This window comes from Hemicordylus capensis, chromosome 3 (genome assembly GCF_027244095.1).
Source record: "Hemicordylus capensis ecotype Gifberg chromosome 3, rHemCap1.1.pri, whole genome shotgun sequence".
NCBI lineage: Eukaryota > Metazoa > Chordata > Lepidosauria > Squamata > Cordylidae > Hemicordylus > Hemicordylus capensis.
The window spans coordinates 263,061,426-263,076,807 of record NC_069659.1 but is presented as its reverse complement, the minus strand read 5'-3'; the positions used below and the strand labels follow the sequence as shown (position 1 = coordinate 263,076,807).

At 43.9% G+C, this 15,382-nt stretch overlaps 1 protein-coding gene across 3 annotated transcripts in view; it reads left to right on the top strand.

The window, feature by feature from the left end:
• The first annotated feature begins 2,448 nt into the window (after nucleotides 1–2,448).
• PSTK (phosphoseryl-tRNA kinase) overlaps nucleotides 2,449–15,382 on the top strand; it is an 18,729-nt gene continuing 5,795 nt past the window's right edge. For 2 of the 3 annotated variants that reach the window (XM_053307284.1, XM_053307285.1), the window contains exons 1-5: nucleotides 2,449–2,753; nucleotides 10,134–10,425; nucleotides 11,653–11,851; nucleotides 12,469–12,544; nucleotides 15,009–15,102. In XM_053307284.1, coding sequence (XP_053163259.1) covers nucleotides 2,541–2,753; nucleotides 10,134–10,425; nucleotides 11,653–11,851; nucleotides 12,469–12,544; nucleotides 15,009–15,102 — 874 coding nt within the window. In that variant the 5' untranslated portion in view covers nucleotides 2,449–2,540. Of the gene's footprint in view, nucleotides 2,754–4,094; nucleotides 4,323–10,133; nucleotides 10,426–11,652; nucleotides 11,852–12,468; nucleotides 12,545–15,008; nucleotides 15,103–15,382 lie in introns of those variants that run through there. The other variant, XM_053307286.1, reaches the window with a different exon arrangement.

The window sequence follows — 15,382 nt, the reverse complement described above, 5'->3', positions numbered from 1 at the left end:
ATTCATCAATAATGCTTGGAAACGTTTCAAAGAAAAAAATGTACAGTGGGGGGGGGGGAATATGCAACAAGGCACACATTACTACCATCTAGTGGCTCTAAATAAAAGGATTCAAATATTTTAAACTGAATATTCTCCTTTGTTACATTAATCAATACAGAACTGAAAATATCACCCCAGACTGATAAAGGTCACTTCTCTGTGGCTGATGACAATTGCCAGTCATTACCTTTTTAAACTCTTCAAGATTATAGGGGGTCTTGGTGGCTCAGGGAACACAGAGCAACTGCTTGGGTGGGTAGTCAGAGCTGTCTCTAGCCCAACAAAGAGAATTAAGGGGGTGGGGGAGCTCTTTTGTTTGAACAGTTAAACCTAAATTAAAACATGGGCAAGCCTATATCTTTTCAGTAGAGCACAGGTCCTTCCAATAAAATGCCCCAGCTTAATCGATTTGTTTTTAGGCATAAGACAGAGAGAGAGAATGTGTTTTCTAACCTTAGTGAGCTTATATTTTAAAACCAGTTCTAGGACAGATATCATATACTTTTAATAGTTGTGCAGTAGAAAGAATTTGGGATGGCACAGAAATGGCAGCGGTTTTAGAACCAAACTTCCAACAATTGGGGCTTCTTTTAATAGAGGAGCAGGGAGGAATAGGACTTCTTAATTTCTAAAACTACCCCGAGTTCAAATCCCCATTCAGCCATGATACTTGTTGGGTGACTCTGGGCCAGTCACTTCTCTCTCAGCCTAACCTACTTCACAGGGTTGTTGTGAGGAGAAACTCAAGTATGCAATACACTGCTCTGGGCTCCTTGGAGGAAGAGCGGGATATAACATGTAAAAATAAAATAGCAAACCCCACCCCCCAGTTCTTGCATGTCAAAATCCTTTCACTAAGGTCAGTCAGTCCACAAGAAATATTTATATACTGCTTTTCAACAAAAGTTTCCAAAGTGATTTACATAGAGAAATAATAAATAAAGATGGATCCCTGTCTATCTGCATTGTACCATCTAAGTCTCTTCACATTTGACCTTCAGATCCCACTCACATACCAAAAGAATTGCCTCCCCATCCTACTGGTTTAAACATCCCAGTCTTTGTCCACTGCTGCCCCAAGGCCACTATAAGCCATTCCACAACCTTCCCCATTACTGGGGAGAATGCAGGTCACACTGTCTTTACAGAATGTACTCTTTTGATACTTAACTACCTACCTTATTTAAGTGGAATAAGGGACATGCCGTTAGCAGCCATGGGAATATTGTCTTTGCTCTACAAATAACTTTGTTTCTCATCCCAAAGTTGTTTCAGCAATTTGTGTAGTATGGAGCCTCCCACAATGGAAGTCCTAGAAGGTCTAGTAAGGTTGTATAGGACTAGTTTGAGGGTGTTAAAACAATCAAGGCACAGTCAGAACTAGTGCTTACCTAACCAATCTAGCAACAAGACAGTTAGACTTGCCCATTCTCACCTTAAATCAGAACTAGGAAAATAGCCTATACTAGACTTAATGCGTTCGCTCTGGTTTTCACTTTGATTTGGGATTTCCATTTTGTTGAAGTAGTCAGAGGATGAAACATCTGTATGCAAATGAACACCAGACATATTTTTCAATTTAGCAGTGGCTTTGGGTTGCTTTTTGTATGTTTTGAGAGGGTGACTGAGATGGCATTTTAGCCAGGTTTATGTGTTGTAATCAGATGTATTTGCGGGAAAATTTTACGCTATACTGTTTTCAGTATAACAAATGATTTCAAGTGATTTAAATACATGGATACCATTAGCAAAATGAATTCGCTTAAAACATGTATAGCCTATTATGAAATTTTCCTGCTTTTTGCCTGGATCTTTATCAAAAGGATGTACTGCGTTGTGCTGCAGTGGAAATCTGCACTTATGCTATTTTGCTTCACCAGTAAAGACAAGACAGGTGACCGTTCTTAATGCCTTTATTTAAGGAGGGAATATAATGAGATCATAGGATCCCTTTTAAAATTACATGTTATATGGTTGTTTTATCTGTCTTGTTAATTCTGTGAACCACCCCGAGCGGATACTTAAAATAAATAAAGTTGCACGGGACTACCTTGCAAGGTTGTTGTAAGCCACTCTTAGCCTCAGCATCCCCACAGACACCTATGTGGGCAAAACGTTTGAATTGCAATTTCTTAAAATTAGAAGAAAAATAGAAAGCCAACGTTTTCTTCACACAAGATGTGTTGGTGGGGGAGATAAACTATTACTAAATCAAGCTAAAGATAACCCCTTGGATTTCTCCACTGACGCCTATGAGAATCTGTCCCCGTTGCTCCTCTAAATGGCATCAAAAGTAAACAGGAAATCCGGCCTCCAGACAAGGTAGTTCCCGGTTTAGTTGTTTTTTTTTTTTTGTCTCTATGACCAGAAGAGTGTGGAACGACCTCCACTCTCCAGTGCGCAAGCGCAATGCTGGTGCGTAATATACGCGGAGCGGGTGCAGAAGTCTCGACGATCAGTTCCTTCCCTACAAGAGCACTGGCCAGTCTGCAATCGCCATGGCACAGCAAATGGAGACTACGAAAAGCTGCCAGCTAGGTCTGTGTGTGCTTTGCGGTCTCCCAGCAGCAGGCAAGACGACGACAGCGCGGGCGCTGAGCCAGTCCCTGAGGAAGCGCCACGGATGGCGGTGTGTCCTCCTCTCTTATGACGATCTCATTCCTCTAGAGGCGTTCAGCCAACCAGAGTCAAGTTCAGGACAGCAGTCATTGGTTAGTAGGCATCTTCTGCTACTTATTGGCTAATCGATATTGCCATTCTCATTGGCCAGGGAAAGCTGCTGCCTAACAGCGCATTCTTTCAATAAGAATTCAGTCTGTAACTTGATTGGCAGTGAATGGTAAACAAGCAACAAATGACTCCCGATCTAACTTCGCAGTCCGTCAGTTTTACATCGCACTCTCTATTGCGGGAAGCCCCGTATCTTTCTGCTATATTACAGCTGTGTTCAGATGCCTGATCCAATACTTTTCCCTTCTGGATTAGCTGTGGTGCTTGCCTTACTGTTCACGTTTCATAGACATGTTAATCGGTCAGGTCAATCTCTATCATGGAAGCATTATATTACATTAACCTATGTGATTGAATTAATGAAAGGCAACACTCGTCAATGTATTTCCACCACCTTTTAGCTGAACATTTCTATACTCCCCCCACCCCACCTCTTTACATTTGGTTTGGTGGGTGTTTTGTAAAATGTTGGTCTTTAACAAATGAAATTTCAGTAAAGGTGAACTTTTAAAAAAGCATTTATATTTTTATTATTTATTTGCTACATTTTAATTTTATTTTAATAATCATTAAAACAGCCCTGCTGGATCAGGCCCAAGGCCTATCAAGTCCAGCCTCCTGTTTCACACAGTCACCCACCAGATGCCCCTGGGGAGCCCACAGGCAAGAGCTGAGGGGGCATGCCCTCTCTCCTGCTGCTGCTCCCCTTCAACTGGTATTTAGAGGCATCATGCCTCTGAGCCTGGAGGTGGCCCACAGCCATCAGACTAGTAGCCATTGATAGACCTGTACTCTATGAATTTGTCTAAACCCCTTTTAAAGCCACCCAAGCTAGTGGCCATCACCACATCCCATGACTAAGAATTCCAGATAGGTTATGTTGGGAAAGTACTTCCTTTTGTTGGTCCTAAACTTTCTACCCTTCCGTTTCATGGGATAACTCTGGTTCTAGTGTTATGAGAGAGGGAGAAAAATGTTTCTCTGTCCACTCTCTCTAATCCATGCATAATTTTATACCTCTTGATCATGTCTCTCCATAGTAATCTCTTTTCCAAACTAAAAAGCCCCAGATGCTGTAACCTTGCCTCATAAGGAAGGTGCTCCAGGCCCCAGATCATCTTGGTTGCCCTCTTCTGCACCTTTCCCAGTTCTACAATGTCCTGCTTAAGATACAGTGACCAGAACTGCATGCAGTACTTTAAATGTGGCTGCACCATAGATTTGTATAAGGACATTATAATATTACCATTTTTATTTTCAATTCCCTTCCTAATGATCCCTAGCATGGAATTTGCCTTTTTCACAGCTGCTGTGCACTAAATTGATACTTTCAACAAGCTGTCCACCATGACCTCAAGATCTCTCTCTCTGGCCAGTCACTGGCAGCTCAGACCCCATCAGTGTATTTGTGAAGTTGTGTTTTTTTGCCCCAAAATCCTTCTGGGACTGCAGAAGCTGAACCTTTTAGACCTTGCTACCTTCTTCATACCTGAAGCCTGCTGCTCCTTTCCCTGGCTGAGTGGGTCATCGTGGCCAGCTGGGCCCTGCTGGTGAGAGCAGTGGGAGTATAGCTGGGGCAATGGCACAGCCGTTGCTGCAGCCACCAGAGGGGGTGGGACTGAGGGCTAGGGTGGGGTGTTTGGCTTCTGGATCTATTCTCAGTATATTGCTGATTGTGTTAGCTCTTGCCTTGAAATGGCTTAGCCTTTCAAGAATGTTAAATGTTTCATTTTTATTGTGAGTTTGTTAATTTTTGTTATTTTGTTATGGTTTGTGCACCACCCAGAGTTTTTGTGAATTGGGCAGTATATAAATGTAATGTAATAATTGATATGCATTACTTTACACTTGTTTACACTGAATAGCATTTGCCATTTTGTCACCCACTCACTCATCTAATGCCTGCATTTCTTAAAACTCATAGTAAACAAGAACTACTGGTAGTAATTATCTATCTGTATCTTCTTGCTGAATCGATTTGAACCTAAATATTTGTTCAGATGATTGACTGATTGATTGATTGATTGATATACCGTCCTTCCAAAAATGGCTCAGGGCGGTTTACACAGAGAAATAATAAATAGATAGATCCCTGTCCCCAAAGGGTTCACAATCTAAAAAGAAACATAAGATAGACACCAGCAACAGTCACTAGAGGTACTGTGTTGGGGGTGGAAAGGGCCAGTTACTCTCCCACTGCTCAGTAAAGAGAATCACCATGTTAAAAGGTGCCTCTTTGCCAAGTTAGCAGGAGTTAACATTGCTGACTAAAAACCAACATGGTGTTATGCTTTGTAATATTGTGGTGAAACAGCAGGCAGTGCAGATCGATCAAAGTATCTCTTTGTGCAGTGGTTGTTAGGAGAGTAATATTAAGATCTTAGTTTAATTTTATAACTGCAAAACAACAAAGAGTATTATGACACATTTATTTATTTATTTATTTATTTATTTGACATATTTTTATACCGCCCCAAACTTACGTCTCTGGGCGATTTTTTTACTGCTTAACATTAAAGACAGATTTATTGTGGCTTGAACTGTGATGGATTAGAGCCGTAATAATAAACAAATTAATTAATTAAATTAAAGTGTTTAAGTGCTCAAAGTGCTTCACATGTTTTATTGCTGTCACTCCTTAAAACAACCTTGTAAAGTAAGTGTGTTATCCCCATATTGAAGATTGGGGCCGAGGCGGAAAGGCAGTGCCCTGCGTAAGGCTATTTACTGAGTTCATAGTAGAGACAAGATTTGAGCCCGGAACTTATCACTCACTCTCTTAGTCACTGTGCTACAACAGCCATTAGGGTCAGGCATGCACCCAACTGGTGGCACCCAAAGACGGACACCTCCTGATGATCTTAATGAGCAATGGGGCTCTTGCAGAGAAAGACGCTCTCTCATGTAACCAGGACCTAAGCCATTCAGGGCTTTAAAGGTAATAACCAGCATGTTGTACTTTGCCTGGAAACATATAGCCAGCCAATGCAACTGTTTAAGAACAGGCATAATGTCATCTCTCTGAGATACCCCAGAGACCCCCCATTTTGAACTAACTGAAGTTTCCAAACTATGTACAAAGGCAGTCCCATGTAGAGCGCATTGCAATAGTCAAGCCTGGAGATTACCAGCTGGTGTACCACTGTTTTCAAGTCATTCTCCTCAAGGAAGGGGCGAAGTTGTCGAATCAAAGGTAAAATAAGCTTCTGGCCACAGCCTCAACCTGAGACAAAAGGGTGAGACCTGGATCCAAGAGTACTCTTCCAGAACAGGAAATTCCAACCCGTTTTGCAGATTATGATCTCCAACAATGAGCACCTCCGTCTTGCTTGGATTCAGCTTCAGTTTATTATCCCTCTTCCTGTAGGCAGGTATTTAATGGGCTAATGCCATTTCTTGATATTGATGACAAGGAGAAATAGATTTGGGTGTCATCAGCATATTGATAACACCTAGCACCAAATCCCATGACCTCACCCAGTGGTTTCATGTAGTTGTTAAAAAGCATTGGTGACCGAATGGAGCCCTGAGGCTCCATATAGCAGTTTTCATTTTGAAGAGCAACTGTCACCAAACACCACCATCTGAAATCTACCTGAGATGTAGGAGCGGAACCACTGTAAAACAGTGCCTCCTATCCCCAAATCCCTCAGGCAATCCAGAAGGATGCCATGGTCGATGGTATCGAAGCTGCAGAGAGATCCAAAAGAACCAGCAGAGTCACACATCCTCTGTCAATTCTCTGGTAAAGGTCATTTATCATGCCAACCAAGGCTTTCAATCCCATAGCCCACCCTAAAGCCAGTTTGAAATGGGTCTGGATAATTGGTTTCCTCCAAGACTGCTTAGACCTGGCCAGCCACCACCCTCTCAATCATCTTACCCAACCATGGGAGGTTGGAGGCATGTTCATAATTATCCATCACCAGGGGCTCAATTGCAGGCTTCTTAAGAAGAGGTCCAACCATTTCATCTCTCAAACAAGGCATCATCTTGCCCTCCCTCAGTGATGTATTAATGATAATTAGGCCAGCACCAACAGTCTCCCTGCAAGATGAAATCAGCCATGTTGGGCAAGGATCCAAAGACAGGTGGTAGACTTTACCGGTCCAAGCAGCTTGTCCACATCCTCAGGAGTCATAAATTGAAACTGATCCACTCTAATCTTGAAGAGGGATACCAGTTGGACACCTCCCCAGCTGGCCTTGCAGAGACATTGGTGTCCAGATCAGCCCAAATGTGAGATATGCAAGGGAGAAGACTAGAGCGTATGTGGAGAAAGTCTCAACTTGAATCCAACAAGACACAACATAAAGCCCATTTGAAGGCTTATTCTGTGGCAATATGTGCAACAAAAAAGTAATTCTATTCTGCATGTATTGCGTCCACAAGTATGCATCCAGCAGAATTGTTCAGAGTTGTGAGGGGATTGACTCAGGTTCCCTCCTCTTTGTACTTAGATCTGGATTTTTCATCATCCTGCTGTGATACTTTAAACAACTTTTTTTGCGGATAAAATATCTTGCATTCCAGCTGACTTGGACTCCACGGTATGGCAAGGTCGATTGTAGAAGAGGTGTCCAGTAACTCCTCTGGTTCAGTTAGAATGGATCAGTTTCAATTTGTTATTCCTGAGGATGTTGACAAGCAACTTGGAAATTTTAGGCCTTCCACTTATTCTTTGGACACATGTCCAACATGGCTTATAGCATCTAGCAGGGAGGCTGTTAGAGATGGCCTAGTTGACATCATAAATGCCTTAATGAGGGAGGGCAGGATGCCTCCATGTCTGAAGGAGGCAATTGTGAGGCCTTTACTTAAGAAGCCTGCCCTGGAGCCCTCGGTGACGGATAATTATAGGCCAGTATCCAACCTCCCTTGAGTGGGCAAGGTAATTGAGAAGGTAGTGGCTGATTAACTCAGGGCAGTTTTGGAAGATACAGATTATCTAGATCAGGGCTGCTCAACTTCGGCCCTCCTGCAGATGTTGGCCTACAACTCCCATAATCCCTGGCTATTGGCCACTATGGCTGGGGATTATGGGAGCTGTAGTCTAAAAACAGCTGGGGGAGGGAAGTTGAGCAGGCTTGACCTAGATCAATTTCAAACTGGCTTTAGAGCAGGCTATGGGGTGGAGACAGCCTTGGTCGGTCTGATGGATGATCTCTACCAAAGAATGGGGGAAGAGAGTGTGACTCAGTGGGTTCTTTTTGATCTCTCTGTGGCTTTCATTATCATTGACCATGGTATCTTTCTGGATCGTTTGGGGGATTTGGCAGTAGGTGGTACTGCTTTGCAGTGGCTTCATTCCTATCTCTCTAGTAGATCCCAGATGGTGTCTCTCAGAGATAACTGCTCTCTGAAATGAGAGTTATTGTATGCTGTGCCTCTGGACTCCATCCTATCTCTGATGCTTTTTAACATCTACATAAAACCACTGGGTGAGATCATCAGTAGGTTTGGAGCAAGTTGTTATAAATAATCTAATGACACCCAAATCTATTTCTCCATGACATCATCATCAGGAAATGGCATAACCTCCCCTAAATGCCTGCCTACAGGCAGTAATGGACTGGATGAGGGATAATAAATTGAAACTGAATCCAAGCAAGACAGAGGTACTCATGGTAAGGATTCATACTTCAAGGGACATGAAAGATCCTCCTGTTCTGAATGGGGTTGTACTCCCTCTAAAGGATCAGGTGCATAGCTTGGGTGTGTTTCTGGGCCCAGGCTCACTCTGGTTTTCAGGTTGAGGCTATGGCCAGGAGTGGCTTCTATCAACTCCGCTTGATATGACAGCTATGTCTGTTCCTTGAAGATAATTATCTTAGAATTGTGGTGCATTCTCTGATAACCTCTAGGCTTGACTACTGTGATGCACTCTAAATGGGGCTGTTGTATATAGTTTGAAAACTCCAGTTGGTCCAAAATGTAACAGCTGGATTGGCCTCTGGGGTTTCTCAGAGAGATCATATTATGCCTGTTTAAAACAATTGCATTGGCTGCCAATAGGTTTCCGGGCAAAATACAAAGTGCTAGTAATTTCCTTTAGAGTTCTAAATTGCTTAGGAATGGGTTACCTAGGAGAGTGCCTTCTTCTGCATGATCCCCAATGGACATTAAGGTCATCAAGACAGGTCCTTCTCCAGATCCCACCAGGTCGTCTGGCAGTGTCTTGAGAGCGGGCCTTCTTTATAGTTGCTCCTGGGCTATAGAATACACTCCTATAGACATTGGTGGTTTAACATATTTACCAGCCTTTAAAAATAGCCCTAAGTCACATTTTTTAGCCAGGCTTTTAGTAATCTTTGAATGTTTTAAATTGTTCTAACAGTTTGTCACTCTTGTTTTTGTTTAGTTATGTGAACCACCTAGAGTCTTTGGAGTCAGGCGGTATAGAAAATAAATAAAATAATAAATAAATAAATAAATAAATAAATAATCTGCAAAGAACTCATTAAAGGTGTCACAATGAGACATTGTTTCCGGAAACAGAACGGACTTGAGTTAAACCCCTAATAATCTGGAACAACTCTGCAGAACGAGAATTTGCAGATGCAGTATGTGCAGAGTAAAATCACTTCCTTGCTGCACATATAGCCAGCCACAGCATAAGCCTCCAAATAGGCTGTAAGCAGTGTCTTATCAAATTCAAGATGAGTCCTCCTCCATCTGCGCTCCATTCGTCTCCCTTGTCGTGTTGAAGTAGAAATTTCCATTGTCTTTGCTGCCCCCCCCCCACCTGGAAAGTCCCTCCATTGGGCCCTGGCTTACTGGCTGAGGGTGAACAGCAGTGGATACTCCTCTCAGTGATAGTGCCGTTTGAGTGATAGTGCCGTTTTAAATTTTTCACATGCTGTCCTTCTGTGTCCTGGAAGCAGGGCATGGGAAATTGAAAATGGTGCCACTCTGAGGAGTGCCTACTGATGCCCCACCATTGTCTAGTAAGCCAGAACCTGATGGAGAGGCTTATAGTGCTGCAGCGGCTAACAGGGGTTGCAGGGGCTAGCCAGCGGGGCCCTTCATTGGGCTTGGGCCCTTGTGTGCTGCAAGAGTCTTTATAGTTGTCCCCACAGAGGAACGTGACTCCCCACCGGCATTCATGTCTGTCGTTGCAGTGTTAATTTGTCTTGGTCCACAACCGTACATTTAATAAAGTAAAGCAGTATTAATAAAGTGTAGTTGCAATATTATGAAGTGGATTGAATGATCAGGAAGAAGTACAAATGTGAAGAAGATGAGTGGTGTCCACCTTACCCTCAAATCAAAGAGCAAAACCTTCAGTGTTTGATCATGGTTCCAGACTGCATCTAGTACCTTGTAATCTAAATGTGAATAATTGTCCTTTTGCTTTATAGATGTTCCCTTGGAGATTGTACCGGCATGAATTATTGTTCTACCTTGAACACTTCCTGCAGGCTTTTATTAAAGGCTGCCATTATTCTCCTCCTCCAAACAGAATTGAAACAACATGGAAAGCCTTTGTGTGCTGTTTGAAAGAGCAAGGATTGATATCTCCAGGAACAGAAGACTCTGCAGCTTGTCAATATTTAATAGATTTCACCCCTCTCAGACCCATATATTTTATCTTAGATGACAACTTTTATTATCGGAGCATGAGATATGAAGTGTACCAGTTAGCTCGCCAGTGTACGTTTGATTTCATATTTTAAGTGGGCAGCTCAACCTTTTGCCTCTGCAATAGAAACCAGGATCTGAAATACTAGGGCTAAAGGGTTTCCTTGGTAAGAAGACACAACCCTTTGGCTCTATCTAACTTGCCGCCCTTCGTGGCTGCTCTCTGCCCCAAAGACTGATAATGTGCTGCATGGAACACTTGTATTATGACCAGGTCAGTGCATGGCCATCGGTACGGAACTGCCAGCAGCTGCTTCTTAACTGATGGTGAAGCAGAGGTAGTGTTGTCCTGTGCAGATGTTGGTGTCCACCCATCTGATCTTAGGGGAGGATTGCTGGTCTTGTGATAGCAAGCAGGAATTGTCCCCTTTGCTAAGCAGGGTCCACCCTGGTTGCATTTGAATGGGAGACTATGTGTGAGCACTGGAAGATATTCCCCTTAAGGGATGAGGCCACTCTGGGAAGAGCAGCTGCATGCAGAAGGTTCCAAGTTCCTTGCCTGGCATCTCCAAGATAGGGCTGAGAAAGACTCCTGCCTGTAATCTTGGAGAAGCTGCAGTCAGTCTGTGTAGACAATACTGAGCTAGATGGACCAATAGTCTGACAAGGTATAAGGCAGCTTCCTGTGTTCCTGTGATCTTGTAAGTCGCACTATAATGTGTAGAGTTGTACTGAAAATAATATTTATTATTAGGGCTTTAAACCCTTTGTGCCCCAGATCATTGGACAGCAGAATGTGTGTGTCCTTGTGTATTACAAATACTTATAAACAATACAGATGATAAGCAACATCTTAAGAGACATTCTCTCTCCTCCCTCAACCAGGAAGGAAAGCATCTTTTAAGATGATGCTTTCTGTGACACGGGTGAATCTTCTAAAAACAAAGTAGGTTGGTGGTGGGTTGTTTTTTTTTGCTTAAGTACTATTCTTTCAACTCAAATGCAAATAATCAATGTAATTAATTGGTTAACCCGTTACCAAAAAAAATTTCTTGTTTTTGAAATGAGTAACAGCTCTATTCCAAAAGGACTTTTAGCAGCTAGCACATGTTCCTACATGGCTACATTTATAGGATAGCCAGTCTGAAAGCATGTCTGTCAGCTTAGATTCTCTACTGAATGGAGGGAGGCACAAGCAACTTCTTCTTTATGTGATGTTTCTAATCTTATGCATAGTTTTTAGAAATGGTGAGGAATTGGAAATGGTGTTTATTCAGAAATATTGTGATGTCCCCCTAGATACACTGGGCTTCTGTCAGTTATTTCTGGACTGTCAAGTTGAGACCTGCTTAGAAAGAAATTGCCAGAGAACACAGCCGTTACCTGAAGAAACCATACGTGCAATGGTGCAGAAAATAGAAGTTCCAGATCCAGGGAAATACTCATGGGAGCAGAATAGCCTCATTCTCAAGAGTACGGAATATGCTTTAAAAGATAGGTATGTAGTCAAATTAAAGCAAATCTTTATATTTAATGAATTGAGGTTTTGTGGGAGTTGTGTGAGCATACCAGAGTTCATGACACTTTGGATTTGTGTCTCACATCTGCCATTGAATAGTATCTGTCTCACAACAGCCTTCCCACAGGGGCACACCTGGCAGTGCACACCTCTTAGTCCCTGGAGCTTGCAAACTGCCTTGCTCTTACCCACAGTGTGGGGATGTAGATAGCTGCAGACAGCAGCCACCAGTGACTGGCACTTAGCTGAGTGTTGGGGTTGGCATGTGTTTCTGGCAGCCCTTGTCTCTTTCTCCCATTGGCTAGGGTGGGGAGTATAGCCAAGGAAATATGGCCAGAGACCCACTCAATTGCAGAAACCACCATTTGGTGACTGAATTGTACCTTGAACGATTGGCTTTCCATTCCATGTCCAGCATTTTATTCTCTAGGCCAAGCTGTGTTTTGGTTTTGGTTTTTCCCTTGGTGGGGGAAGGTTTAGGGAATGTGAAATGCTGACCTGACTTCAGTGTACCTTTTCCCCAGGCCCCTGGAATGTTTCATCCTTAGCAATGTGCATATGTCTACTTCCACTTTCATTCTTTTTGTTTCCTTCAGTGTTCAGGTGCTCCATTTGTTATCTACTGCTTTGGAAAATCCGGCGAGACCGCTGGAAGAGAACACAGAACTAAAGGTAACAGCAGACTCACTACAGCGCTAGTAAGTTCAGTGTTCAGTAGTGTTGTAATGTGAAGGTAGTTGTAGAATGAACTGCATTGATTCCTTCCATGAGTGGAAAGGCTTTTCCACTTGCTGAAGGTGCCATTCCCTAATTTCTGCTGAGTTTCCCTCTAGGGATGTGCACGAACCAGCAGATGGCTGGTTCAGCGGTGGTGGTGGGGTTACCTTTAAGGAGCAGGGAGGGTACTCCCCCCCCCCGCCACCACATTTTCCCCACCAGCACTGTGTCCAAAATCACTGCCACCGGGTAGCAGCGTACCTCCTTGCCACCCCGGTCAACATCAAACCGGAAGTAACTGACACATGCCCTCCCTGCTCCTTAAAGGTAAACCCCCCTCCCACCGCTGGACATTCTAATCAGTTCTTGCACATCCCTGTTTCTTTCTCCCTCTAAAGTTCCCCGCATCACATCCTTAGGAGCAGCTTTTCAGCAGGGCGCAGAGCATTCAGTGGGAAAGTCCCATTGCACAAGCAGAGTTCTGTTTGTAATTCTTTGGATCTAAGCCCATAGATGCAATGTGAGGATGGATGTTTGGTACCTGACATTGGGGGGGTCGGGGGGTCGGGGAGGAAGAGGAATCCAGCAGACTTGGAGAGTTGACCCTTCTGTGTTATATCCTCAATTGCAAAGCATTTTGTACCCTGAAATTAAGGCTTATTTTAACTATATAGCTGCTGCCCCCAGAGGATAAATTGTGCTGTAATGAAAATGGCTGTAACCCAAAGAACCACCCACCTAACCAGGTTCTATTTTCAAAAATGGGAGGCAAAGAATATAAACACAAGCCTTCCATAGCATACAAAGGGAAAGCCCAGTCTGCTTTCCCAGTACTCACTGAATCGTAGCTGTAATCCCTTTCTTTCTTTCTTTCTTTCTTTCTTTCTTTCTTTCTTTCTTTCTTTCTTTCTTTCTTTCTTTCTTTCTTTCTTTCTTTTACAAAGAGCAACCCTGAAGCATTAGTCTTGCTAGTTGGTCCACCACATGAGAGGTGGACCAAAACTATTCCATTTAACCACTGACTGACTCTGACTTGCCTAAGGCTGCTCATATCATATCTAGATTCCTCATTTGGTTCAAAACGTAAGTTAAATGGTTCAGGCTGTATGGCCTAGTTGCCAATCTTAAAACCTTTCAGAATAGCAAGAGTCCTGCAGAGTGCCACCTTGCCTTTTTGACAGGGCCTTAGGGACTTCAAGGAATTTGTTGTATACCTGAATTGCTTTCTGTGCAGCGGAACATAGGAAGCTGCCTTATACCTTGTCAGACCATTGGTCTATCTAGCTCAGTATTGTCTACACACAGACTGGCAGCAGCTTCTCCAAGGTTGCAACAGGAGTCTCTCTCAGCCCTATCTTGGAGATGCCAGGGCGGGAACTTGGAACCTATTGCATGCGAATCATGCAGATGCTCTTCCCAGAGCAGCCCCATTCCGTGAGAGGAATATCTTGACAGTGCACACACGTCTCCCATTCAATTGCAAACCAGGGTGGGCCCTGCTTAGCAAAGGGGACAGTTCATGCTTGCTACCACAAGACCAGTTCTCCTCCCATGGCAAAAGACCAGACTAGTTCAGAATGGCACATGACAGAACTGTTAGTATTGATATGTACATAAGTGACAAGATAGGTAGCAAAATTTCTAAATACAATGGGTAGGATGCAGACTAAGTTATTCAAGATCAGGGGCGGAGTCATCATTGAGCAAATGGGTTCCAGGAACCTGGGCTGTTGCTAATTGGGCTGCGCCTGGCGCCCCAGCCACATCCCCTGCGTGTGATGTCAGACGCAGCGGGCATATCTTTGCCTGCAAACAGGGCTGCATGGCCCCGTTTTCAGGCAAATCCCTGGCCAGTGCCGCATTCACAGCGCGGCCAGAGCGGCTCTCCCTGCCATGCTGCAAACGCAGCGCTGGCTGGGGATTGTGCTCTCAAATGGGACCATGCAGCGTCGTTTGCGAGCTAAATCAGCGCCACGTTCGCAGCACTGGCTGGGAGATTTTGCCTGCAAATGGGGGTGCAAGACTAAGCAAAGATACGCCCCCTGCGTCTGATGTCAGACGCAGGGCGAGGCTTAGCGTCTGACATCTGACGCAGGGGGCGGGGCTAGGGGGCCATGGCAGCGGGCTGGACCCATGCCACTGTCGGCCTCTCTCCACCCCGGTCAAGACTAAGCCTCCTTGAAAATAATGGGAGCTAAGTTAGTGGCATCTCATGTATTTAAATAGAGCTTCGTTATTTGTGGCTGACATACTGAGGAAAATTACTCAAAGTAGCCCCACTGAAATTAAAAGGACAAGCTAGGTACTCAAATTTCCTCTGTATGTCAGCCAATGACTTTAGTCTGGATCCTGCCCTCTGAAGAATTGTTTGTTTTTATAACATGCTCCTATGACATAACTTTTTGTGGATCTTGGCTAGGAAATGGATCGGGCTATCTGTGCTGCTAATTTTCTTCATCAAGCCGACCAGGCTGTCAGAAGAATTGTTTCTCAAACGATGAAGAGTGCTAAAGGTATGCCTAGCAAGATCTCATTCCTGTTTTCTGGAGTTAGCTTGACTACTGTTTTGAATAAATTTAAATGTCAAGTATGCCATGCTTCTGAGCAGCATCAGAGATCTGTAGGTTGGATCCAGGGGCGTAACCAGGGGGGGCAGGCAGGGCATGTGCCCTGGGCACCACTCAGTAGGGGGCGCCAAAAAGTGCCCCCGCCGATCCCCTGCCTTTCCCCCCAAAAAATGTTTTCTTGTTCGCATCGCAGCGCTGAGCGCAGCAGCAGTCCGCAAAGAGCAGT